At 31.7% G+C, this 26861-nt stretch overlaps 1 protein-coding gene and 1 pseudogene across 1 annotated transcript; one reads left to right on the top strand and one right to left on the bottom strand.

The window, feature by feature from the left end:
* The window catches only part of LOC145824184 (protein MOTHER of FT and TFL1-like), a 38468-nt pseudogene extending 21416 nt beyond the window's left edge, over nt 1-17052 (top strand).
* A 3554-nt stretch (nt 17053-20606) lies between these two features.
* Nucleotides 20607-23253, bottom strand: LOC114314330 (myb-related protein 308). The gene is made up of 3 exons (XM_028260808.2): nt 22948-23253; nt 22605-22734; nt 20607-21327 (listed from the first exon to the last, which is right to left on the bottom strand). Exons 1-3 carry the CDS (start codon nt 23075-23077, stop codon nt 21018-21020), a joined length of 570 nt encoding a protein of 189 aa, XP_028116609.2. The 5' UTR covers nt 23078-23253; the 3' UTR covers nt 20607-21017.
* Nucleotides 23254-26861: the final 3608 nt, after the last annotated feature.

Below are 26861 nucleotides of genomic sequence, written 5' to 3'. Positions count from 1 at the left end.
CCTTTTCAAAATAGTCACAACATCACACGACCGAGTCAACGGCTTGTCCCTCACAATTTCAGATATGGTACTCGACACCAAATCCGAACTAACTCGCGGATTCTTCGATGTTCAGACATCCGTACCACAAGTATGCACATCACTAAAACTCTTGATGTAGAAAAAATCATTTGTTCGTTGTGCTCTACAATGTATAGCTCACAAGCAGCCCCTCTCCTCCTGTATCGCACACATAGCAGTAACTCTTATTGTCTCATTCTTCACGTATGTAAACTGAAACCCACATTGGATGGCATACTTACATAAAATGTCACGAAATTCTTGTGCACCTCCAACAAACCATTGTCCCACATGCGTAATACCATTTGCCCAAGGGGCTGACAACAACACCTTCTCCTTATGGTGGCAAAATCTCCGTAGTGCATCAATTTCTTCCTCAACCCCCGCATGCACCAATCCCAAACTACTTGACTGACCAATATCACTTTTCAACTTAACCACAACTTCTACATGTTGTACCCCCATTGATTTAGCAAGCAATAACATGTTCTGAAATTCTTCTTCATTGTCCAAATCACACTTACTAATCCTAGGTAGTTTACAGAACAATGAAATAGAACCAGCAGACAACTCATCCCATTTCTCACACAAACACTCCACCAAACGAGAATAACACATTGCGCGAGCAATATTTATTACAGTTGTACTGCAACCATATGTACACACCAACATCATAAAGGTATCTATCTCCTGTAAAAACACAAAAACACAACAATGAACAGTAATAAAGATCGATACGAAAATTCACATTGTGCAAAAAATAGATGACTACGCATATAGTTCAAGTGCTAAATCCATAATTCACAATACGAAGATGTGAACATTCACATTGATATTAACAACATGTCAACATTAAGCAAACATCAAAGTAAAATGAGAACATCAACAATCTTCACATAACATTAACAAGATGTGAACATTTACATTGACACATACACTCTGAATTATATGACACACACAGAGCCTCATTCAGCAAACATCAATTTTAAATGAGAACATCCACATTCTTCACATATTCCATATTAACAAAATGTGAACATTCACATTGATATATATACTGATAATCAAATCATCCACAGAGAGCCTCATTATGCATACATCAAAGTAAAATGAGAACTACACATTTAATCAAAATCAACATGAAAATTCACATTGTGCAAAAAAAAAAAAAAAATGACTACGTGTACAGTTCAAGTGCTAAATCCATAATTCACAATACGAATATGTGAACATTCACATTGATATTAACAAGATGCCAAAATTGCAAACATCAAAGTAAAAATGAGAACATCAACAATCTTCACATAATATTAACAAAATGCGAACATTTACATTGACACATACACTCTGAATTATATCACACGCACAGAGTCTCGTTAAGCAAACATTAATTTAAAATAAAAACATCCACATTCTTCACATATTCCACATTAACAAAATGTGAACATTCACATTGGCATATATACTGATAATCAAATCATGCACAGAGATCCTCATTACGCATACATCCAAGTAAAATGAGAACTAACACTGTTCTTCACATAATATGAATGAACTCCCCTCCACAGGACCACGTAAAAAGCATATCATTGAAAAACCAGAGCATCCAATTCATATCAATTCAAAAACAGAGTATCTGATCCATCATACGAATGAAACCATAAACTGAACATGTATTCATAACCAAATTGATACTAACCTTAATCATGCAATCCTACAATCATCCAGAAAGTCGAAAACAACTGATTTGAACTACTTTTAGTCCGAAAAATGTGACAGCTGAACACCTTCCTTTTCGTCGTCTTCACTCGCAAACCACAGAACCAGACTACAACAGCAAGAATGAAACCCTATCATAACCAATCCTTGGAACGAGCATGCAAAACATAAATGTATCTCTTGGAATTGGATTGATGATGAAAAGCGTAAAATAGAAACTGCCAAACTGAATCAGCGAGGAAACAGGCACGTAATACGTAAATACGTATTAACACTGTACATATGTATATATATATATATATATATGGGGGCAAAATAGTCCAGACAAATATATTAAATTAGAAAAATGGACCTTATGGAATAAAAAGAAAAGTTTATGGAACTAATCAGGTTATAATATTCTTTTATGGACCTAATGGGTTATAACAACTCTAGAATGGATTTATCAATAAAAAACCCTTAAATATATTATTATTATTATTATTATTGCAAATAAAAGTTATAATGATTATATAAATTGAGATAGAAAAGGAGAGAAAATATATAGAGACTTATGACTGTTTTGATCGAGGATATAATATAAGTAATAAATTTTATTTCTTTCTGACAGCTTATTCCTTTAGTTGAATGGGTAGTTGACAATTCAACATACTATCTCGTGTTATAAAGTAGCTTAATGTTTTGGTGATAACCAATTCAAAAGTTATCTCACGATTATCCATCACTACTACAAATATAGATAAAGATCACACTTTTTTGATGTGATGTATGTTTTTTAATCACACCTTTTAAGTTTTATTAAAGTGTGGTCTTTAGGAGTGTGATTAAAAATGGTCATTTTTAATCACACTTTTTAAGTGTCATTAAAAAATGCTTTCATCACATCTTTTAAGTGTGATTAAAAATATTTAGATCACACCTTTTAAGTGTGATTAAAGACTTTAGATCACACTTTTTAAGTGTGATTAAAGACTTTAGATCACACCTTTTAAGTGTGATTAAAAACATTTAGATCACATTTTTTAAGTGTGGTTAAAAACATTTAGATCACGCCTTTTAAGTGTGATTAAAAACCTTAGTTCACACCTTTTAAGTGTGATTAAAGACTTTAGATCACACCTTTTAAGTGTGATTAAAAACATTTAGATCACATTTTTTAAGTGTGGTTAAAAACATTTAGATCACACTTAAAAACCTTAGTTCACACCTTTTAAGTGTGATTAAAGACTTTAGATCACACCTTTTAAGTGTGATTAAAAACATTTAGATCACACCTTTTAAATGTGATTAATAACTAATAAAACCTGTGATAAAAAAAAATTGACATATTTAAAGAATAATCAATATTATTTTTGCACGCGCATTTGAATAATGTAATACACACTATTTACTATATTTCGAATCACAACCATATATTGAATGAAATAATATCATATATTTCATAAATGAAAGTTAAATGTTTAAAAGTATATACAAAGAAATTAATTAAAAAAAAATTAACTGTGATTACATACATTAAAAAATAAAAAATAAAAAACTTGAAAAAAGTAAATTCTTGAATTCTTTGACCATATTTTGCATCTCTCCAAGAAATTTCTGACCTGAAAAATAAAAAAACAAATTAATTTAAAAACCGCCAGAAGCATATGAATAAACTTACTAATTAATTTATAAACTTACATTTAGATCACACCAAAAATAATATAATTTATCCAGTTGTTAAACTGCCCCAATCCTTTCCCCACAGCCACCAAAAATGACATAATTATTTTGATTCTCCACACAAATATCAGTAAAACAGCACCACAAAAGAAGACAATATGCAACAATGCAGAAAGGATCACATAAATGATAAAATGGAGTATTATATGGACAATCAAAATCATATGATATCAACATATAACTCACTAAAAACTATAAAACAAATAAGGATCAATAAACCTTATTGGTCTTAAAAGCAGAAACCACATAGCCTGAATAATTACAAATTGGTACACCCATCGATGGAAACATCACCGTGAAAGGTTTTCCTCAAGATCAATAGTTCACCCATCAAATTTCCAAATATAACTGCATGCTTAAAAAATAATTCTATGTAGACAAGATATTTTAACAGAACTGGTAAAAATGCATACTTCTCTGTTAGTACCAAACTACCTATTCATATGGGTTCAACTCTGACACAAACTGAGATGCACATGAGATCCAGAACCAATATCATCTAATGCATACCTGGGGCAAACAAAAAAATGGAGATAACAGTTAAGAGACATAGCTTGAATCAGTTTAATTTTAAAATATTGAATCAGTTTAATTTTCTCACATCGCAATTTTCAAACTTATCAATTATTGTGGGCATTTTGGAAAAATGCAAAGAGTGTGACAAATAATTCACACTAAACAACTTGTATACTTTATATATAGGACAAGTGGTATGAGTGGTGTTTTGAATTTTTGAATAGTTTGACGACTGAGTAAACTGATTAGCCATTTATAGTTTGATGAAGGTACAAAATTATTGTAATAGTTATTGGATATGAAAAATTGTTTGAATTTGGTGGTAATTACTGAGTAAGATTTAGAGAAGAAAGAAACATCTCCAACTGTTTGAATTTAGCGGCAAGGATGTAAATCATAGTGTAACAAAACTATGGAATTTCTTGAAATTTTAATAAACACAAGATGGGAAATGCAAGGTATGAAAACTCCGTTGTACTTACTCTCTCGATAGTGAGAAAATGCACGGTCTAGAGCTCCATTCAGGGATCCTTCATCAATTCCTTCAAAGACAAACCTTTAAAAAATAATGAAGACATACATTGCATCAGTCAAAAGCTTGTGCCTACAAAACCAAATATTTAGGTGTAGCACTTTCCTCAATCTAAAACTAATGTTTACATTTCAACAGGCACTAACTAGATCACATCACTTTTATTGAACCATGTGGACAATTCAAGCTCTTAATTTAATCAATTTATTAACATCATTCGGTTTTCAAATGCTCTACTGATCCTTATCATGAAATGCTCATGTATAGTCAAGTTAGACAACCAACCAAAGAAATAATCACAGAATAACAATGATCAATCATTGCTTTAGTAAGAATACAAAATCAAACATTTACCACAATGTTTGGATATGAAAGGTCCTAAGGAAGTCGTCAAGCTACCTAATGTGAGCCTATTAAGCAAACACAATGCTTCAAAGACAATGTTTCAAGCACAAACTATAAGAATTAATAATATAAACATCAATAAAGTAATTAAATTGGACAAACCTGCTGTCAATATTATTGAGTAACAAACCACATAGAAATTAAAGATTATTGAAACAAAAGATATCCAAAAAAATTAGAGTAACAGACTTGCTAGAAATATAGCTGAAAAACTAGCGCTGAAAAGGTAAAATATATACTCACCATGAAATAAAGGAATGGGAAGAGAGATGATATTGGTAGCGCTGAAAAGGTAAAATAGAAAAACTATGTTAGGGCCCGAGCATATATGATAGACAAAATCATATGACTAAGCAATTCCCGCCACCCATCCACATTCCCATCATGATGGACTAACATAATTGTAAAATTCTCTCAAAGAAACTGAATTCACTAAAATTATGCAAATAATGTCAACAAAATGACATGTCTTAAGTTAACAACTGATACAGATTTTAAACACCAACCATTAATAAACAGTTATACAATTATACCTTTTGAACAATGTCATCAACATTACTTTTTTGTTTAATACCAACTGGAATTGCCAGGAAGATATGAAAGCTTGAAACATTAACCTGAAAAGTAAAGAAAAGATGCACGATGGCAACAAGTATGAAGTAGTGATCTTCTACATAACTAACACCACTTTAAAATGTTACTGTTTATATATTTAAAAAATAATAACCCTCGTTGTGAATTAAAGTTTGTGACTTGAAGACAAAATACATGATTCTAAGGAAGTTTGTGTATTGATTCCGAAGTATACCAAGATCAAAACCTAACCTTTGACTTTGAACTACTTTTTGACCATAGAGGTTTTAACTCCAAATCTAACCTGGCCTGAATGATGCCACCAGGTAAACTATCCAAAGTAGTAGACGCCACACCAGTATCCTAGATGAAAGGATTAGTAGCAACTCAAAATAATGGTAACTATAAGGAACAACATCGACCTAATCCATTGCGTGCATAAAACAACTGAAGAAATCCCAAAAACTTGTAAAATCAAGTATCAGATCTAATCAAAAGCAATGGGTGAAGTCATTAAGTGCATGTCTTAGGTAGACAAATACAAGAATAAAAACAGAGTGATTAAAATAATAATAATAATCAAAACATAACTCAAAATATTACCTTCCACGAGTAGAAAGGATTCAACCTTTTGTCTATTTGATGATGAAAAGGAGAAGAAAAAAAATTAGTGGAAGTGAAGTACAAAAAAATAAAAGAAAAGGCCCAACTTCAAAAGTACTCCAATGGAGTGAATATGTATTCATATAAGATCAAGTAACATGAAAATCAAACCAATATGTATTCATATAAGTATACAGATCCAATGGAGCGAATGATCATAAGCCAATCACAATCCTAAGGTTCAATCTGACGTCGCAAAGAGTTAAAGAAATGTAAACGATCACCATAAGGGTAGCACAGACTAAATGTTATGCATATACCTTGGGACTGGATTTCAGATTTGGTGAGTATAGATTAAGAAAAATGTCTGGATAATGTAAATATATAAGCCTTTGGGGCCCTTCCTTTTCTCCTCTATTCTGAAATGTGTTGGGTATACCTCCTTATTGGAGTGTGGGACCCAATTGATTTATTAAAAGAGTTTCAATTTAACTTGATTTAGGTATAATATATTTTTATATATTATATTTGAGGAGACCCAATCCAATTTGATAACAATTAGGATTTGATAATAAACCCTAGATCCACAATATAATTTTGGAGTGTATTGTTTTTCATGAGAAGTACGGCAGCAACTTTGTTTCGGCAATGCTTAGTGCATAACTCAACTTGTTGGGTTTTTAATTAGTATTGATTGTTGCTTTGGGTTTTGACTTGGTCAATCAAGAGTTGATGCATTGGTTTGGTGCTCTACTTTGAAGCGGTTGATTCGTTTTCGGTGTTGATTTGGTTCGTTATTTTGAATCTTCTTCAACTCTGGTTCAGAAGATTTTGGTTCATCTATTTGGTGAGGTCTTTCCTCTTTGTTTATTTGTGATTATTTGGAATTCACCTAAGGGTGATTTTGTGAGACCATTAGTGTCTCGTTTGTAATCGTTTGGAACTTATTTGGTTGATAGTGGAATCGGATTTCGATCCCGTGGACGTACCTCACATTGAGGGAACCACGTAAAAATTCTTGTGTTGCCTTTGATTTAATTTTTCCGCATTAGTTTTTATTCCCATTGATTGATTTACTTGTGGGGAATCACATCGATTTTCCCTAACATCTGGTATCAGAGCTTACGGTTTATTTGAGTTTATTTATTTGTGTAAATCAATGGAGGGGAATGTGGGTCGTATGTCTAGCTTCAATGGAAGCAATTGGGTAACTTGGAAAACTAAAATGGAGGACCTATTATTTTGTAAAGATTTGTATGGACCCATTGAGGGTGATAGTGGCAAACCCGAGGGTATGAAAGATGATGAATGGAATAGGCTTAATCGAAAAGCCGTTGGTGTTATCCGTCAATGGATTGATGACAGTGTGTTTCATCATGTTGCTACTGAAACTTCAGCACATGATTTATGGAAAAAATTAGAGAGCCTTTATGATAGAAAATCAGCCACAAATAAAGCTTTTTTGTTTCGTAAGTTGGTTAATTTAAAATATAAAGAGGGCAGCCCTATTCCTGAACATTTGAATGAAATAAAGAGTATTGTTAATCAACTTGCTTCTATGAAAATTATTTTTGATGATGAGTTGCAGGCTTTGATGCTACTTAGTTCTTTGCCCGAAAGTTGGGAGACTTTGGTTGTGACAGTTAGTAATTCAGCGCCCGATGGAGTTGTCACAATGGGCCAAGTCACTAGTAGCCTGTTGAATGAAGAAACCAGAAGAAAATCAGCGGGTTCCTCTCATTCAGAAGCATTTGTTGTGAGAGGCCGAAGCAAAACAAGAGGGAGGAGTAAGACTCCTCATGGTCGTGATCAAAGCCGTGACAAATCAAGAGATGGTTCTTTTTCAAAGAAAGACGTTGAGTGTTATTATTGCCATGAGAAAGGACACATGAAGCGAGAATGCCGAAAGCTCAAGAATAAGGAGAAAAGGCGTGATAAAAGTGTGGATAAGAAGCAAGAAGACACAGCAGCAGTTACTACCAATGGTGATCTCATGGTCGTTTGTGAAGATGATTGTATCAATTTTGTGGGCCAAGAGAGCAATTGGGTGATTGATTCTGGTGCTTCTTTTCATGTGACTTCTCGAGTTGATTTCTTCACTACCTACACTGCAGGAGATTATGGTTCTGTTCGAATGGGTAATGAAGGTTTGTCCAAGATTATTGGCATGGGTGATGTTTGCTTGGAAACAAATTTAGGCTGCAAGTTATTGCTTAAAGACGTGAGGCATGTTCCCGACATTCGCCTCAATTTGATCTCTACTGGGAAGCTAGATGATGAAGGCTTCAACAACAAATTTGGTGATGGAATATGGAAGCTCACAAAGGGTTCCTTGGTGGTGGCTAAGTGTAAGAAGACTCATACACTTTATTCGATGCAAGGAAAAATTTGTAAAGGTGTTGTCAATGCACTTGAAGAAGATACTTCTACTGAATTATGGCACAAGCGGCTTGGCCATATGAGTGAAAAGGGGCTGCAAGTATTGTTCAAGAAAGAGCTTCTACCCGGTTTGAAAGGTACACATCTTAAAACTTGTGTTCATTGTTTGGCGGGTAAACAACATAGAGTTTCTTTTCATAAAAATGTTGCTTCTAGAAAAGAAAATGTTTTGGAGTTGATTCATTCGGATGTTTGTGGTCCTTTAAAAGTTAGAACACATAGTGGTGCACTTTATTTTATTACTTTCATTGATGATTATTCAAGGAAAGTTTGGGCTTTTCTACTAAAAACTAAAGATCAAGTTCTAGAAGTATTTAAGCATTTTCAGGCCATGGTTGAAAGAGAAACAGGGCAGAAATTGAAGTGCATCCGATCAGACAATGGTGGTGAATACATTGGGCCATTTGATGAGTATTGTCGCAGCCAAGGTATTCGACACCAAAAGACAGTTAAGAAGACTCCTCAACAAAATGGCGTTGCCGAGAGGATGAACCGCACAATTGTGGAAAGAACAAGGTGTTTGCTTTCACAAGCTAAATTGCCAAGATCCTTTTGGGGTGAGGCATTGAGGACAGCGGTTGACGTGATCAACTTGTCACCTTCGTATCCTTTGAATGGTGATGTTCCAGAAAGAGTTTGGACCGGAAAAGATGTGTCTTATGAGCACTTGAAAGTGTTTGGTTGCCGAGCTTTTGTTCACATTCCAAAAGATGAGAGGTCCAAGCTTGATAGCAAGTCAAGACAATGTATTTTTCTCGGCTATGGGCGTGATGAATTTGGGTATAGATTGTGGGATCCGGTCAACAAGAAAGTTATTCGAAGCCGTGATGTTGTGTTTCTTGAAGACCAAACAATTGAAGACTTTGGCAAAGGTGATCAACCGGAGCCAAAAACTAGTGATCTCATTGACATGGACCTATCTCCTTCATCTTCAGTTGATGATGAAAATGGGGGAGATGTGCAGCCACCTATTGAAGATGTGGAGGATGATGCTAATCCTAATGAAGTTGAGCCAGAAATTGAGGAAGAGCATCCAACTCAAGTACCGTCACCACAACTTGAGTTGAGGAAATCTACAAGGGACCGACAACCTTCAAGAAAGTATCCTCCTAATGAATTTGTGTTGATTTCTGATCAAGGGGAGCCTGAGAGCTACCAAGAAGCAATTGAGCATGCAAAGAAAGGTGATTGGAAAAAGGCCATGGAAGAGGAGATGAATTCCTTGCTTGAAAACCAGACTTATGATTTAGTGAAGTTGCCTAAGGGGAGGAAAATTCTGAAAAATAAGTGGGTCTTCAAATTGAAGAATGATGGCAAGAATCTGAGGTACAAGGCACGTCTTGTCGTAAAAGGCTTTGGGCAAAAGAAAGGTATTGATTTTGATGAAATTTTCTCGCCAGTTGTAAAGATGTCTTCTATTCGGGTTGTACTTGGCATGGCTGCAAGTATGAACCTTGAAGTTGAGCAACTTGATGTGAAGACCGCATTTCTGCATGGTGATCTTGAAGAAGAAATTTACATGGAGCAACCGGAAGGATTTGTGGAAAAAGGAAAAGAGAAATTTGTTTGCAAATTGAAGAAAAGTTTGTATGGCCTCAAGCAAGTCCCGCGGCAATGGTACAAAAAATTTGACTCTTTCATGATGAATAATGGTTTTTCTAAAACCACCTCGGACCATTGTGTGTTTGTGAAAAAATTTTCGGATGGTAAATTTATTATTCTTTTGCTTTATGTTGATGACATGTTAATTGTGGGTCAAGATTCTACCATGATAAACAGGTTGAAATTGGAGTTGAGCAAGTCTTTTGCTATGAAAGATTTGGGACCGGCAAAGCAAATTCTTGGTATGAAAATTGTTCGTGATCGCAAAGAGGGACTGATTTGGTTGTCTCAAGAAAGCTACATTGAGAAAGTTATTGAGAGGTTCAATATGGATAAAGCGAAGCCGGTTGGTTGTCCACTTGCGGGTCACTTCAAGCTTAGTTCGAATCAATGTCCTATAAGTGAGAAAGACAAAGAAGAGATGTTGAAAGTTCCTTATGCTTCAGCAGTTGGTTCTTTGATGTACGCCATGGTTTGTACAAGGCCGGATATTGCTCACGCTGTTGGTGTGGTGAGTCGTTTTCTCTCTAATCCGGGTAAAGAACATTGGGCAGCGGTAAAATGGATTCTAAGGTATCTTCGAGGGACTTCGAAGGTGTGTTTGTGTTTTGGAGATGGTAAGCCGATGCTTGATGGGTTCACTGATTCTGACATGGCCGGTGATGTTGATTCTAGGAAATCTACTTCGGGGTATTTGATGACTTTTGCAGGGGGAGCTGTGGCATGGCAATCTAAATTACAAAAATGTGTTGCTCTCTCAACTACCGAAGCTGAATTTATTGCTATTACAGAAGCTTGCAAAGAAGAGTTATGGTTGAAGAAATTTTTGCAAGAATTGGGTTTGAAGCAAGAAAGGTATGTACTTTATTGTGATAGTCAAAGTGCTATTCACTTGAGCAAAAATTCTACTTTTCATTCAAGATCGAAACACATTGATGTGAGATACCACTGGATTCGTGATGTGTTAGATTCGAAATTGTTACAACTCGAAAAGGTTCACACAGATGATAATATTTCAGATATGTTGACAAAGACTTTGTCAAGGGACAAACATTTGAAGTGTCGAACTTTGGCGGGTATGGTTGATCTCTCCACCTAAGTCGGTAGGGGGAGAATTGTTGGGTATACCTCCTTATTGGAGTGTGGGACCCAATTGATTTATTAAAAGAGTTTCAATTTAACTTGATTTAGGTATAATATATTTTTATATATTATATTTGAGGAGACCCAATCCAATTTGATAACAATTAGGATTTGATAATAAACCCTAGATCCACAATATAATTTTGGAGTGTATTGTTTTTCATGAGAAGTACGGCAGCAACTTTGTTTCGGCAATGCTTAGTGCATAACTCAACTTGTTGGGTTTTTAATTAGTATTGATTGTTGCTTTGGGTTTTGACTTGGTCAATCAAGAGTTGATGCATTGGTTTGGTGCTCTACTTTGAAGCGGTTGATTCGTTTTCGGTGTTGATTTGGTTCGTTATTTTGAATCTTCTTCAACTCTGGTTCAGAAGATTTTGGTTCATCTATTTGGTGAGGTCTTTCCTCTTTGTTTATTTGTGATTATTTGGAATTCACCTAAGGGTGATTTTGTGAGACCATTAGTGTCTCGTTTGTAATCGTTTGGAACTTATTTGGTTGATAGTGGAATCGGATTTCGATCCCGTGGACGTACCTCACATTGAGGGAACCACGTAAAAATTCTTGTGTTGCCTTTGATTTAATTTTTCCGCATTAGTTTTTATTCCCATTGATTGATTTACTTGTGGGGAATCACATCGATTTTCCCTAACAAAATGTTCATATAGCATGTAGTAAGGTTTAAATCAACTGAGTATTCAACTTTTTAAAAGTCTTATATAGGGAAAGAACTGAGTTTTAGATGTATACATAAGGAAAGCCGTGTGCAACAAAAAATACAATCATATGTTAATTGCAAAAAAAAAAATTGTGGGTAATTAAAACATAATTGATTTGATTAAAAATGTAAAGTCATGATTCACATCACCAACTTTACCTTTTCCATATGTTGGATGAGAAGAGAAATTGCTTTCTTAGTGTCCACTGTTTGTTTTTGTTGGAACAAATATTGTCACTGTTGCTGCTGCAACGCTTGAACTTCAAGAAGTCAATCTCTGCATTGAATCACTATCATTAGTTAAGCTTGAAATGATTGTATATTCTTCATAAAATGTACAACTTTTTGATACACTCTCCTTCTAGATACATGTATTTGATATTTTCATATAGGATTCCATTGGTAACACGTATAATTCCAAACTACACAAAAAAAAAAAAAAAAAAAAAAGACGAAGAAGAAGAAGAAGAAGAAGAAGCATTTTAAAAGAGTGAAGTTTTGATTTTAGTATTATTGTTACAACCACTTTTAACTATGAAAAATGTGTCATATTTAAATGATTAAAGTATCAGCACTCATTCTATATCTCATTATTTGTTGTTGAGAAATGTTTTAGAGAGACAAAGCCTATTTAAATGACTAAAGCCCAAGTAGTTTGTACCATTGAATGAATTTTGACAATAACTTGATAGAAAAAGTTCCATATATAATTTTCAAAATAATATTACATACATTCTAAGGAGTGAAGATAACTAAATCAATCGACATTGTCGTGTAAGTATGTTTTACATATTTAAGTAATGAACTAGTATGACCAATTCTGAAAATGTTGTTGAATTGGATTTTATATAAAGACATTCCCAAATATTAATATTTTTGCATATTTTCATGTAAGTGAAAATATATACTATTAATAATTGAACGCTCTAGCCATAAATTTGAGAATGATAGTTTCTATTAATTATTGCAAATGTTCCCCATAAATGGTAATAACAGTGTAAGTATCATTGTAAGTAGAAAGGATGTTGGATAGGTCAAAAGAAAAAATAAGCTTGATAAGTAGAAAGAATTATAATTTGGAGATTCAAGAAAACCATTTAAAAAAAACAATTTCTTTTCAGCATGTATTTGGAAAGGGAACTTAAAATAATACAGAAGGTTACACATCAAACCTAAGCATCAATAATATTTTTTAAAATCAAAAAGTTTCACAATGTATTTTTTTCTACCCTCTTTGGAAGGGGTGTTCAAGTTATAGTTGGCATCTATAGTAATCTAATTAATATAAAGGAAAAGGTGAAAAACATAATTGAAAAATATGAATATAAAGGAAAGGGTTGTTTGGTTGCTTGGCAAAGGTTGGACTAGAGAATAAAGTAAGATTTAAAGGTTAGATCTTTTATTATCTAGAACTTAATGAAACAGAGAAATTTTTAAAAACTATGGAAATTGTTCAACTAAATATAGAAAATGTCCACTCTACTGACAAGTCAGATGTTAGATTTTAAACTAAACAACTACTTGGCTTACATGGTGCTCTTTTAATTGGCAATCCCAGCACTAAATTATGTTCCAAAGTTTCTGTTGTCTGTCACAGTTTCACATTATTCCATTTTTTTTCCCAACATACTATACAGCTAAGTAAGAGTCGACATTATAAATGGTCTTCCATTTGATGTGTTAAATACTTGTACCATTAGCTTTTCAAAATGTGGAGGTATTGAAATTGAAGAGAACTGGGACAAGGTAAGTTAATAAAAAATCTTTTTACTGTATTGACAGATTACTATTTTAGTCTGTCTGACCCCCATTGTTTGATTTGACCCATTTTGTGTCATCAAGTAGTTAGCATACTCCACAAGCAGTCTTGCCTCATGGTTTCAAAGTAATTTTAATAATTTTAGACACTTGGCTGCTGTTATAGCATGCACACACATACACACCCCAACTTGTTGCCATGTAGTGTAGATTTTAGGATCCACCCAGCCTGTGTGTCCTTGCCTAGTTGTTTCATGTCCCAAGTTCATGTCTATGTTTCATAAGTCATCACTGATTGGATATAAATTTGGGTTTGTGGCAGAAAACATGTTTATTCAATTTGTCCTTCTTACAGGTCAAAACTAACTCTCTTCTAACTAAAAAACCTATGACATTGGAGGCATGTGCGCCTGAGAAACCTATGACATTGAAAATTGATGAAGAATAATGAATAAGCCTTGTTTTATGCACTCTAGTTTTACAATTCTATACTAGCAAGTCATACCACTGCTAATAGGTTTCAGTGTCAATTCATATTTTTTTCCTAATTGTTGTTCAGAAGATCAAATTAAACCAAGAAAACCAGAGGTTATCATCAAGACCATTAGCTACAGAAAGCTCATTCATGAAGGAAGCTAATTTCAAAGTGCAGAGGAAAGGAAAGAGATAATTCATAGGTACAAAGCAAATCGAACCCAGATAAATCTAAATTGACCTAGTTGCACACCAATATATATATATATATATATATATAATATCATATACACTAGCAAAAACAGATTATAATAATCAACAAGGTTCAACAAGCCCCAATCGGCACCAAGCTTCATGACATAAACAAATGATAAGGGAGTTCGATAAGGGGAATGAGAGGGAATGCTCGATTTGAGTTTGTGTACCTTAAAATCCCCAGTCAGCGAGACATACAGAGAGGGAGACAGAGAGAGAGAGAGAGAGAGAGAGAGGGGGCGAGAGAGAGAGAGAGATACTTGGGGTAAGGGATCGACGGTGTTGCGACGGTGGTGCTCTTGTGCGCCGACGGCGATGCTTGTTACCCGACGGCAATGGAGACGAACCGACAAAGCTTGAACTGACGACAAGAGTGGAGAAGACGAAGTAGACGACTGGTGAAGATAGGTGAAGAGAATAGGAGAAGAGAGAGAGGGCGGTGAGTGAGGAGGTGGAGGCGGCGCCATCGTGAAGGCGGCGGCAGTGGTGGTTGCCGATGGCGCCACCAGAGGCTACGATGTAGGAGGCGAAAGAGATAAGGAGTGAGGAGAGTGAGAGATAGAGTAAGAGGGAGTGTTAGGTTAGGGTTTAGACCTTGTATAATATATATAAGGTTAGGGTGATTAGGTTAGGCTAGGATTTAGATTTTGTATAAATATATATAATCACACTTATTTAAAATATGTGATAAAAAAAATATTATCTCACTCATTAAATTAAGTGTGATTAAAAAATTATTTTAATTTTTTTAGTTACACTTTTAATAAAAGTGAGATATTTTTAATTCTTCCTATGGATCTTCAATCACATGTTGATTAGAAGGTGTGATTAAAAAGTATATATATAATCACACTTAATTAAAAAGTGATATAAAAAATAAATATTATCACACTTAATCAAATCAAGTGTGATTAAAATATCAATCTAATTTTTTTTATCACATTTTCAATAAAAGTGAGATATTTTCATTTGTCAAAGTGTGATCTTTAACTCTTTTTATAGTACGGCTTGCATTTACTGTATGTCGTTAATGTAAATCTGTGAAAACCCAATTTTGTTGTGGTGAGGAGAAGAGACCTGTGTGTTTGTGAAATTCAACCTTGTTGGGGATGGAAAGAGTCGTTCTCTGTCATTCATGGGTGTAGAACAGAGGTGCAAATTTGGGAATTGTATATTTTATATAAAAATCAAATTGGAATATTTTATACAATCACACCTATTTAGGGAGTGTGATTAAAAAGTAGTAATGTATATGTAATCACACTTTAATTAGATAAAAATATATATATATAATCACACTCATTTAAATAGTGTGATTAAAAAGTAGTAATGTATATATAATCACACTTTAATTAGAATGTGTGATTAAAATATATATATATATATATATAATCACACTCAATTAAAAAGTGTGATTAAAAAGTAGTAATGTATATATAATCACACTTATTTAAAAAGTGTGATTAAAAAGTAGTAGTGTATATATAATCACACTTTCTAATTAAAGTGTGATTAAAAAAATATATATATAATCACACTTTAATTAGAATGTGTGATTAAAAAATATATTTATAATCACACTTATTTAAAAAGTGTGATTAAAAAGTAGTAGTGTATATATAATCACACTTTCTAATTAAAGTGTGATTAAAAAAAATATATATAATCACACTTTAATTAGAATGTGTGATTAAAAAATATATTTATAATCACACTTATTTAAAAAGTGTGATTAAAAAGTAGTAGTGTATATATAATCACACTTTAATTAGAAGGTGTGATTAAAAAATATATATATAATCACACTTAATTGAAAAGTGACATAAAAAATAAATATTATCACACTCAATCAAATTAAGTGTGATAAAAATATCAATCTAATTTTTTTTATCACACTTCCAATAAAAGTGAGATCTTTTTTTTTCTCAAAGTGTGATCTTTAACTACTTTTGTAGTAGTGCATCCATTCATAGAATGAGAAAATGAACAGTTCAATCCAGGACTTGTATTGTAGACCCACTGGAAGGCCTATTTTTTTTAGGAGTTATTTTGTTTAATTTTTAAGTCAGTGTATAAGATAAAATAAAAAAATTAATTAAATAATTATGCTTATATGATTTGATCATATGGTGTGCCCGGATTGTGTACCATTAAGCATTGTTGAAAATTAATGCAATATTTTAGATTCATTATGTAGGATTTTGATTATTGAAGCAAGCATATAATGTTGTTAATATATAATACTCAGTTACTCAGTTACTCAGCTTGACATGAATGAATATTTGGTTTGGAGGAGGATGCAGAGAAGGAAGTGGTGGCATATATGGGGCCGCTGCCACCGGTGGGGATACACCGGTACATCGTAGTACTTTTCCAACAAAAGGTAGGTTTTTAGGGACAAGTAAAGCAACCCATGCCCAGGGCTAACTTCAATACCCGCGCTTTCTCTCATCACCTTGACTTGGGTATGCCTGTTGCCACCGTCTATTTCAACGCCCACAAGGAACCCACAAATCGTAGGCGTTCAAATTAATTTAATTGTAGTAGTAGGAGAGTTCTCTATGGTTTAATTTAACTGTATAGTACTTGTTTTTTTAATTTAAGGACTGTTTTGGGTAGGGTGTGTTAAGACTCCAACACCCTTCACTGTTGCTTTTAATTTTCATGATTTTGGGGCTTTGGTAGGTTTATATATAGTCCAGTAGCAGTAGCTCTAAATAAAACTTGGTTTTGGGTCTCCTTAAAAAAAGAAAAAAATGAAAAAAGAAAAGCTTTTTCTATGAATTTGGCTGTTAGTCTGTGCGATCATTATAATCAGTACATCATGTGTCTCCTCCACTGGCTTTGTGCGTCTTTAATAAGTTCATTCATATATGTAAAAGTCATCCTATGGAAAACTGATGTCAAAATGACTTTTGAAGGGAACAGTAGTGCAAATTTGATTGCAGCAGAAGAACTTTAAGACATCAGAAACCAATATATATGTTGTTAGACAAAATGAGTCCACCTAAACTTTAGTGACAACTACTACCAACTCTTATTGAATGGTAGATACACTGCTATATATGCTCCCTCCCTACACACCCTCCTCTTCCACTATCCATCCTCTCTCTCTCTCTAGGTGTCTTCATGGTTTTAATTACAAAATATTTGGAAAATCTCAATGATATAGAATTAGTCGATTTTTGATTTGTTATACACTTAAATATATAAACCCAACTTCCTTATCAAATCATTGTAAATGAATTTGTCATTTCTTTTTAAATAAAGGTATTGAGATATATATCAATATCTACGATCGAATATCAAATAATATCAGCTAAATATATTGACGAATATCAGTATCAGAAGTGCAATTGAACATTTAATGATGAATTATTATCCTTTTGAGATTAAATTTTTATCTAAAAATATAAAATTTTTGACACCAAACTATTTTGTCATGTATTAGCGACATTTTTAAAATTTTGTTACTAAAAGTCTTTATTTTTTAACTTTTTAGAACAATTTTTTAGTAACAACGGGAATTGATCAACAAATGTTTTTCTGCAGCAAAATTTTTACTTTTTCAACAAAAAAAATTAATTCCTAAAATTTTTGAATGTTGTAATGGGTGATAGCCGATACTTAAAAGGGAGATTGACCAATAAGTCCCATATTTTGAACTTGTAATTCATAGTCTTATATTTTTTCTTATAATCTATTTAGTTATTTTAGATGTGTAATGACTCATTTGTCTGCTACATTAGAGTGTCACATTTGGAAAAAGTACACTAAAGAGTTTTTTAGTGTTACATTATACGCGCTACGTTAGAGTGTCACATTTGTAAAAAGTACATTAAGCTTCTGTTTGGGAAGAAGGGCTAGGTTGGGTTTGAGGCTATTTTAACCACAAAAAGACAAAATAAGTTTTTTAGTTCAGTAAGACAAAACATCACATCCAACCCATAATCATTACATTCTTTCTTTCACAAAAAGTCAAAAAGTCAACAAAATCAAAAAGTCATTCTCAAACAAATACACTAAAATAGCCAAAAAGTTAACTCACTTCTCAGACGAACTATAAAGAGTTTTTAATTTTTTTTAAAATGTCACATCATACTCGCCACGTTGGAGTGTCACGTGTCGTGTTTGAGAAAAGTACACTAAGAATTTTTTTTTTTGAAGTGTTATATCATACCTGCCATATTGTCAAATTTAAAAAAGGTACACTAACGAATTTTTAATTTTTTTGGAGTAAAAATTTTGAAGTGTTACACCATACCATCACGTTATCACATTTCGAAAAAGTACACTAAGAAATTTTTAATTTTTTTGGAGTGTCGCATAATACATGCCACATTGGAATATTAGATTATACATGTCACATTAATAAAAGAGTATAGTTGTCCGCCAAAACACTACTAAAATAAAAAAATAGAACCACGTGGAAAAACACTCTCCACTAATAGAATTTAATAGACACTACAACATATAAGAGTTTTAGAGATCAAACTTTTTAGTTTCTAAAAGATATTTATTTTGTTGCAAAAGATATTTAGAGACCAATTTCTATTGTCGTGAGAATAGTCGCTAAAAAGTCATTCCAAAAAATAAAAAATAAAGCTTTTAACATTAAAATTTTGAAAATATCACTAATAAATATACTTTTAGGAGCAAAATAATTTGGTCTCAAAATAGTTTATTTTTTTAGACAAAAAATTTGATCCCTAAAAGATAATAATTTATCACTAATATCCAATTTTCGTTACTAGAAATATAATGACGACACTTTTTTTAACAAAAATATTTGATCCCTAAAAAATAATTTTGTTTCTAAATTTTGATCTCTAAAACCTTAATTTTTTGTAGTGAAATCAATAAAAAAAAAAAATTGAGACTAATTAAAGTAGTTGTTTGTGAGATGAGATTTATTGGTAAATATCCTTACTTAAAACCCTTGACCTACTTTGGTCAAGTTTCGTCTGGTTTCGACCAAAAAAATTGATTTATTTTTGGCTAAAATATAAGCAATTGAAGAAAAAGTTAAGGGCTCACTTAACTTTCTAAAAAAAAAAAAAATCTATTTTAGCATTACCAAATGCATTAATTTATTTAGCAACAATTTTATTCTAAAAAAATACTAATAACGTAATTGCCAACCCAGCCATAAGATTTTCTCTCGATAGCAGGTGGTAGGTGGACACTTGAATCACATGCTGCTACAACTACCAACAGAAAAAACTGAAAGTGCTTACCCAAAAGTAAAGAAAAGAAATCAATGGGGCTAGAAATTCACTTGTAAAGAAAATTTGACTGTTCGGTATATATAGTTTTCTTGTAAGTGTTTTTCTCTAAGATTTGTAATGACACAAAAAAATTTCAGTCTAAAATGGAATCTTGGATTGGATTTTGATATGCTCCCAAAATTAGGATTCATCTACTGTTGATAATCTTTTTGTTTTGGCATCTAATGCCAACTTGACGGGATAGGATATCAGTCAATATCGGATAATATTATCTCACCAATAAAACTTTTTCTTTGCCGATCAAAAAAAAAAAAAATATATATCGGACAATATTAATTGATATATTGGTGAATATTGGTATTGAAAATCTAAAATTATCTCAAGATTTTTAAATTAAAATAAAAAATCATTCTTCTGCTTTAGCTTTGGTAACAATCATCTATTAATAGGTAATTCTCTCATGAAACAGTCAGCTAAATGGCCATTACTATTCTAGACTTATAACTCATTTGGAATTCTTATTTGGTATTTAGAGTCATACTTTGGATGAATATCAGTATTGTGAGTTCAAATTCCTGATACATATTAGCGAATATTTAAAATTTTGGTCCTAACATATACTTGGAAAACCCGTAAATACAGCCCTTACATTTCTATATCAACTTTATATATCACCATATCTCAAAAAATTATAAATTTAAAAATAATTTATTCTCTGACTTAAGCAGTAATTCATTTCTCAGTTAAGCCCTAGCATTGTCTCAAACATTTTCTGCATTTTCTTAAGATTAACTAATAAAACACGGTAGAAAGAAAAAAATAAAAAAATAAAATTCAAACATTAATTATCACAACCTCATTTTAGAATGTCACAATATTATCAATTTACATTACACAACATAGTCATAAAAAGCGACTTGTTCCAATATTATCAGTTTACATTACACAACATATTCATAAAAAGCGACTTGTCCCAATATTATCAACTTATATTACACAACATAGTCATAAAAAGCGACTTATGCCAATTGTAAGGCTTGCCGTTAGTGTCCCGAGTGGCGCTGGAGGATTTGAGTCACAAAAACTGCCTTACTAGTAATAGGAGTAAGGTTGCGTATATCTTATATTCCGCAGGGACACATGCACGGAGCTGACCTTTATATTACATCTATAGTTATAATTCTAAGTGCAATAACTAGAAATCTTTTACAGTTTACATATAGATCATTGATCAGTAACTAATATACATTTAGTAGGGGTTTAACTTCATTCAGTTCATAGCTAAGGACAGACTGAGATTAAGATTCAAATCAGGCAATTTATCAGATGTTTGATCATTGTTGATATCATGATCAACAAAAGCTGCAGAATCAGAGAATCTACCCCTTGTGTCATGTGGGTTTGAGTTTGGTACAGGTTGTGGTTGATGAGGATGATGGTGAACATTAATGGAGTGCCTGAGGGTATGTTTACGAGGATCAATACCTTTGCTTATTAGCTTTTTCCTTATATGAGAATTCCAGTAGTTTTTCACCTCATTGTCAGTCCGTCCGGGCAATCTTCCAGCTATCAGAGACCACCTAGTTAACCACATCATCATTTTCATTCATCAATATATATATATATATATATATATATATGTATGTAATTATATCTAAACAAATTGCACTCACAACATGAAACTTGTTAAAGGGTTGTTCTTCTCTTCAGTTGATGATCTAACTAGACAGATGTTGTTAGATTGATGTAATTTATCATACCTTGTATGTTTTCATCAATAAAGATTTTCTTTGCTGATAAAAAAAAAAAAAAAAAAAAAAAAAAAAAAAAAAAAAAAAACTAGACAGATGTTGTTGGGTTTAGTGAGTTCATTTTGAGATTCACTATAGATTTGTAGGGTCTACATGAAAAGTATCTATGCAAAAAGATTAAATTAATTGAACATCTATAGTCAAATAATTGAATTATATTTGTTTTAGAAAAATATTTTTTTAGTTTCCAAATCATATTTGTTTAATTCTATATATAAGACAATTATGATCTGATCATGTGGTTGAGGTTTGATCAATCTTATTTTTTACATGAATTTTTTTGTGGCCCTATAAAGCTGATTGGATCACCAAATAGACCCTGCAGTAAACCCAATGAACCCAAGAATATTTCTGCAATTGGATCATGCTGGAGAGAAATCATCTCCAATTTCAAATTACTTCTAAATATTGATATTGATTGCAACTTAAAGTTGTCAAAGTATCCAACCATATGTATCAAGAATTAAGCTTGATTAAGGAAAAATCATATCTTGTAAAAATTAGCTTTATATGTTGTCAAACCACTCGCATTAGTTGTGAATCGTGTGCTTTTCATTTTAAATTGTACGTCAGTCTATATCAATATTGGAAGAATAAAATTCAAAACATGTGTTTGCTTCGGTATAAAAAAATTTTGGAGAAAGAGTTTAGAATTTTTTTTAATTTGTTTGGTTTTATATTTTAAAAATAGTATTGGAATGTAGGAGTTTAGGATGATTTGATATTTTATTGTACTTGAATAGACGTGTATAAGAAAAAAAAATGATTAAAAAAAAAGGAGAGAAAAAGAATAATTGATTGATGTGTAGAAAATAAAAAGTGATTTTGAAATTTTTTTTTTCAAAATTATTAAACTAAACAAAATTTTAAAAAAATTTCTCTAAAATTTATTTGTCGAAAACAAACCAAAGCCTACAAGGTATGTACTGACTACCTACAGACAGAAAAGTAAAGATAAGTATTAAAATGCGGGGAAGAAAAAGAATAAGTAGCATAAAAATTGCATTGAAATTGGGTGATGTGACGATGATAGATGATTAGGTTACCGGTTTCCTAAGAGAGCATGGAGCTTGATGATGAGGTCTTCTTCATCTTCACCAAAGTTGCCTCGTTTTATGTCTGGCCTTAGATAGTTTATCCATCTCAGTCTACAACTTTTCCCACAGCGAAGCAAACCTGTTCAATTTGCAAAAACAAATTTATTTATTATTTAGAAAAAATATATATATATATATAAATTAAAAAAAAAAAAAAAAAGATGTGAAGAAAGATTAACTCTATATATATAGTACTCTATGCTGGTTTCAAAAAGGAGAAAAAAAATAAAAATCATAAGAATAAGAATAAGATTAAGGTAAGCATCTCTCTATTTTTGGATTAGGTTATTACCTGCAGCTTTTGGGAGCGAACGCCAGTTACCCTCGCCATGGATGTGGATGTAATGAATGAGCTTCTGGTCTTCTTGCTTCGACCATGCTCCTTTGTTTGTATCTTTTTTATCACAACAAGGTTTTCTCATCGCTGCAAAAGATAGTTAGATAGATATGGGGAGAGAGAGAGAGAGAGAGAGAGATGAGAACCAAAAATATATAGCAGATCACTAGTGAGTGATGCCCTCTCTCTCTCTGTCAAAAAAATAGAGAGGTTCCACATTTGACTTTTGGACTGGTGGTTTTCGTTGGTCAGTGTTGTGGTGGGGGTGACGATGGACATGACTAACTAATCGTAGGAGAGGGTAGGTAAGTGGGATATTGTATTAAGTGATTAAGAAATATAAAAAAAAAATGTGATAAATGATGATTGGTAAAGAAATACAATCACATAATAATTCTAAAATATGATAAATGATTATTGTGTTAGGTGAACGACATTTATCTCTTTTTGTGAGAGAGAAAAATGGGTTATAATCTGAAAAGTGGATTATAACCCACTTTCTAAAAGATCCCTATATAATTTTCCCTAATATAAGATTAATTGCTATATTTGTGGGGGTGTTTTTATTTTTATTTTATTTTATTATATTAGAAAGTTAAGCACATATGCCACGCCATGCATGTACATAAAAAGGAAATTTAAATAAAGGATTGAATTTCTCTCAGTTTAAATCTGGATTAGATAATGTTGTTTAGACTTATGAGGGCTATTATTTGTTATGTTTTGATAATTTAAATAATTCATTGTGCAGGATATGTCATGTATATTATTTATGAAAAAAATTAAATTTATTCGATAATTGTAATTTCTTTATTTTATTATGTTTGCCACAAAAAAAAAAAAAATAGATGATCTATTTTAAAAAATACATTTGTCATTTATTTATTTATTTTGGATAAACGTAATAAATTGAAGAGGGAATTTCAAAGCAATGTGTAAATTGAAAAATAATTACAAATTGGTGGTAAACTTTATCAATATTAATAAAATCATAAACTTTTCCACATATACATAATAATTTTTTGCAATTACCAAATGTAAGTAATTTTTCCTAAATTAAATATGTTATAATCATTGGATCGATCTATTTTTTTTTTTTTAACGATACACAAAATGTCTTATAAAATGAATTATTTAAATTATCGAAATGAAACTCACAGTGAACCCATGAACTTGGACAACAATCTGTTTTTTGAATAAAAGGCTGCTATAACTATTATTTTTAATAATAATATTTGGGAGCTCTAATTTGATAGTTCTAATAAAGCTCTAATGGTGAGGTGATGTTTTGGCTTTTTTTTTTTTTTTTTTTTTGGCCAAATCACTAAAGCTCATAGAATTTTAATTTTAAAGCTCTCTATCACCATCCTAATTTTAAATATATATATATATATATATATATATTAAATGTAGATGGAAGGAAAAAATTTGGAAAAAAACCTTGGACAGTTATGTAATATCAACAGTTATGTAATAGTTACAAGGATAATTTGCTCAGGAAAATGTCTCACGTAATTTCATGAGTGAGTTGTGTGCTATTTTAGGGGTTAGGTTAAAAATTATTTTTTTATTTTTTTTAAGAATGTAAAAAAAAAAAAAAAAAGAAAAGAAAAAATGATGTGACTCAATAAAATAAAAAATTAAAAAATTAATTTTTAATCAATTTTCCGAATAGACCCTAATAAAATAGAGATTAGGTTAAGACTTCCTTACCGTCCTTGTAAATGGATTGAAAAGTACAATTTGCTTTCTGTAAACCACCCACCCAATAATTAAAATAGTTTATTTTATAAATTCCATTTAATGTATTATTTATATAAAAAAATTAAATTGATTAGATATTTTTGCCAATAATATTGTTCCATCAACTTAATTTTTGTATAAATAATTTATTCAATAAATTTTATAAAATAAATAATTCAAATTAAACGTAAACTGTACCATCTAATCCATTACTAAGATCTACCTGAGGCATTGCCAAGGAAAAATTATTGGTTAAGTCAAGAATATCATGCAATTATAGTTCTGTTGAATTATAAATTTTTTTACCTATTTATATTCTCTAATTATTCAATACAAAATTATGAATTAGCCAATCAGAAGATACGTAAGACACCACTTGGTAGTATCAGAACGAACTTCTCATCGCCAAGATGGTATTTCGCTCTCATTGACTCAACAGTGATAAAAGTTGTACTTTCAAACTTTATTATTTTATAAAATTTTAGTATTTTATCAATTTCTATGCCACTGTTATGATTTGACATGAAAAATGAATATATTATTTTAAATAAATTTAAAAGAAAATTCAAATTTTAATTTTAGCCACTTGAGTTATTGTAATGAGTGCATTCATGAGGGAATTGTCATTAGAAAAATGATCTGTAGCTCGAAATTTGGTGGCTTGAATTTGGCTCGAAACTCAAAATGACGTCGTTGTGGGCTTCGATTTTTTTTTGCCTTCTCCTTTTCTTGCTTTTCGAATAAAGAGACAGAAAAGAGAGAGAGAGGAGAAAAGAGCAAGAGAGGAGGAGAAGAAAAAAAGAGGAAGAGAGAAGGCGAGAGAGAGAGAGGAGAGAAGAGGAAGAGAGAAGGGGGCGGTCGGTGATCGCCAGTGATGGCGGTGATGGCGGTCGATGATGTCCCCTTTCCAGTAGATCTGGATTTGATGAAGATGGTGAAGATGATGATGATGTTGAAGATGATGAAGACGATGATGATGTTCAAAATCTAGATTGTTGATGAAGGGAAAAAAAAAAATTTGTTGATGAAGATGTTGATCTAGATTGAAGATGAAGGAAAAAAAAAAAATTGTTGATGAAGATGTTGATGTCGGTGATCCCCTTTCCAGTAGATCTAGATTTAATGAAGATAATGAAGATGATGATGATGTGGGTATCACCAATCTCTCTTTTTTTTTTTTTTTTTTTGTTGTAAGTTGATGAAGATGTACTGCAGTCCCTACAATTTTTTTGATAAGAATTGCTACAAGATCTCTCCTTTTTTTTTTCCTAAGTAGATCAGGATCAGAAAAAAAATAAAAATTATTGATGATGATAATGTGTTGATGATTGTTGATGTTGATGAAACTGTCCAGAACCTGTCCAGCTCCAGCTCCAGCTCCAACTTCCTCTTCTTCTCCTTCTTCACTTTCATCTTTTGCATCTTCAAGAAAAAATGAGAAAGAGAAAGAAAAGAAAAAAAAAAAAAATCAAAACGTCTTCATTTTTCGACTCGGGCCATTCGAGCCCCATAAGTTTCGAGCTACAAATCGGGATTATTATCATTATGAGTGCATTCATCCCATGAGGGAAGAAATTTTTATAATTTATGATTCGTGAGATTTAACCTACAAATTATGAATATGGAATATGGCTATGTTTGGTTCTATTTTTCTAAAAACAGTTTTTAGAAAATTCTACTTTCTTATTTTTTTGTTTTTACTGAATTTTTTTAATATTTTATGCAATTTTTTTACTTTTTAGACACACCTAACATAAATACACCTAAAAAGTAAAAAAAATTGTAAAAAAAACATTTTAAAAATTCACTAAATACCAAAAATACAAAAAAAAATACAAGAATTCAGTACATTTTTTTATATTTTTATGTATTTCTTAATTTTTTAAAATATTTTTTCACTTTTTTTTTTTACTTTTTAGATACATCTAAGTAAGGTACATCTAAAAAGGTAAAAAAAATGTTTAAAATTTTAAAAATATTCACTAAAAATAAAAAAATACAAGAACCAAAAAACTCAGTTTTCAAAAAACTTAATCCAGAAAACTCAAACCAAACACACTGTAATTTTTTTTAGGTTTAACGAAATTACTAAAATGACACTGACCACTCATGTTAGACATATTAAG

Source organism: Camellia sinensis, chromosome 4 (genome assembly GCF_055761805.1).
Source record: "Camellia sinensis isolate YWXY chromosome 4, ASM5576180v1, whole genome shotgun sequence".
NCBI classification, from domain to species: Eukaryota; Viridiplantae; Streptophyta; class Magnoliopsida; order Ericales; family Theaceae; genus Camellia; species Camellia sinensis.
Note: the sequence above shows the minus strand (reverse complement) of the source record. Positions and strands in the feature narration are given on the sequence as shown.

Coding starts and splice junctions, on each gene's coding strand:
- LOC114314330 (XM_028260808.2), bottom strand. CDS start 23,077: ATGAGAAAACCTTGTTGTGATAAAAAAGATACAAACAAAGGAGCATGG. Junction 22,735..22,947: donor TTCGCTCCCAAAAGCTGCAG/GTAATAACCTAA, acceptor CAAATTGAACAG/GTTTGCTTCGCTGTGGGAAA. Junction 21,328..22,604: donor CATGCTCTCTTAGGAAACCG/GTAACCTAATCA, acceptor GTGGTTAACTAG/GTGGTCTCTGATAGCTGGAA.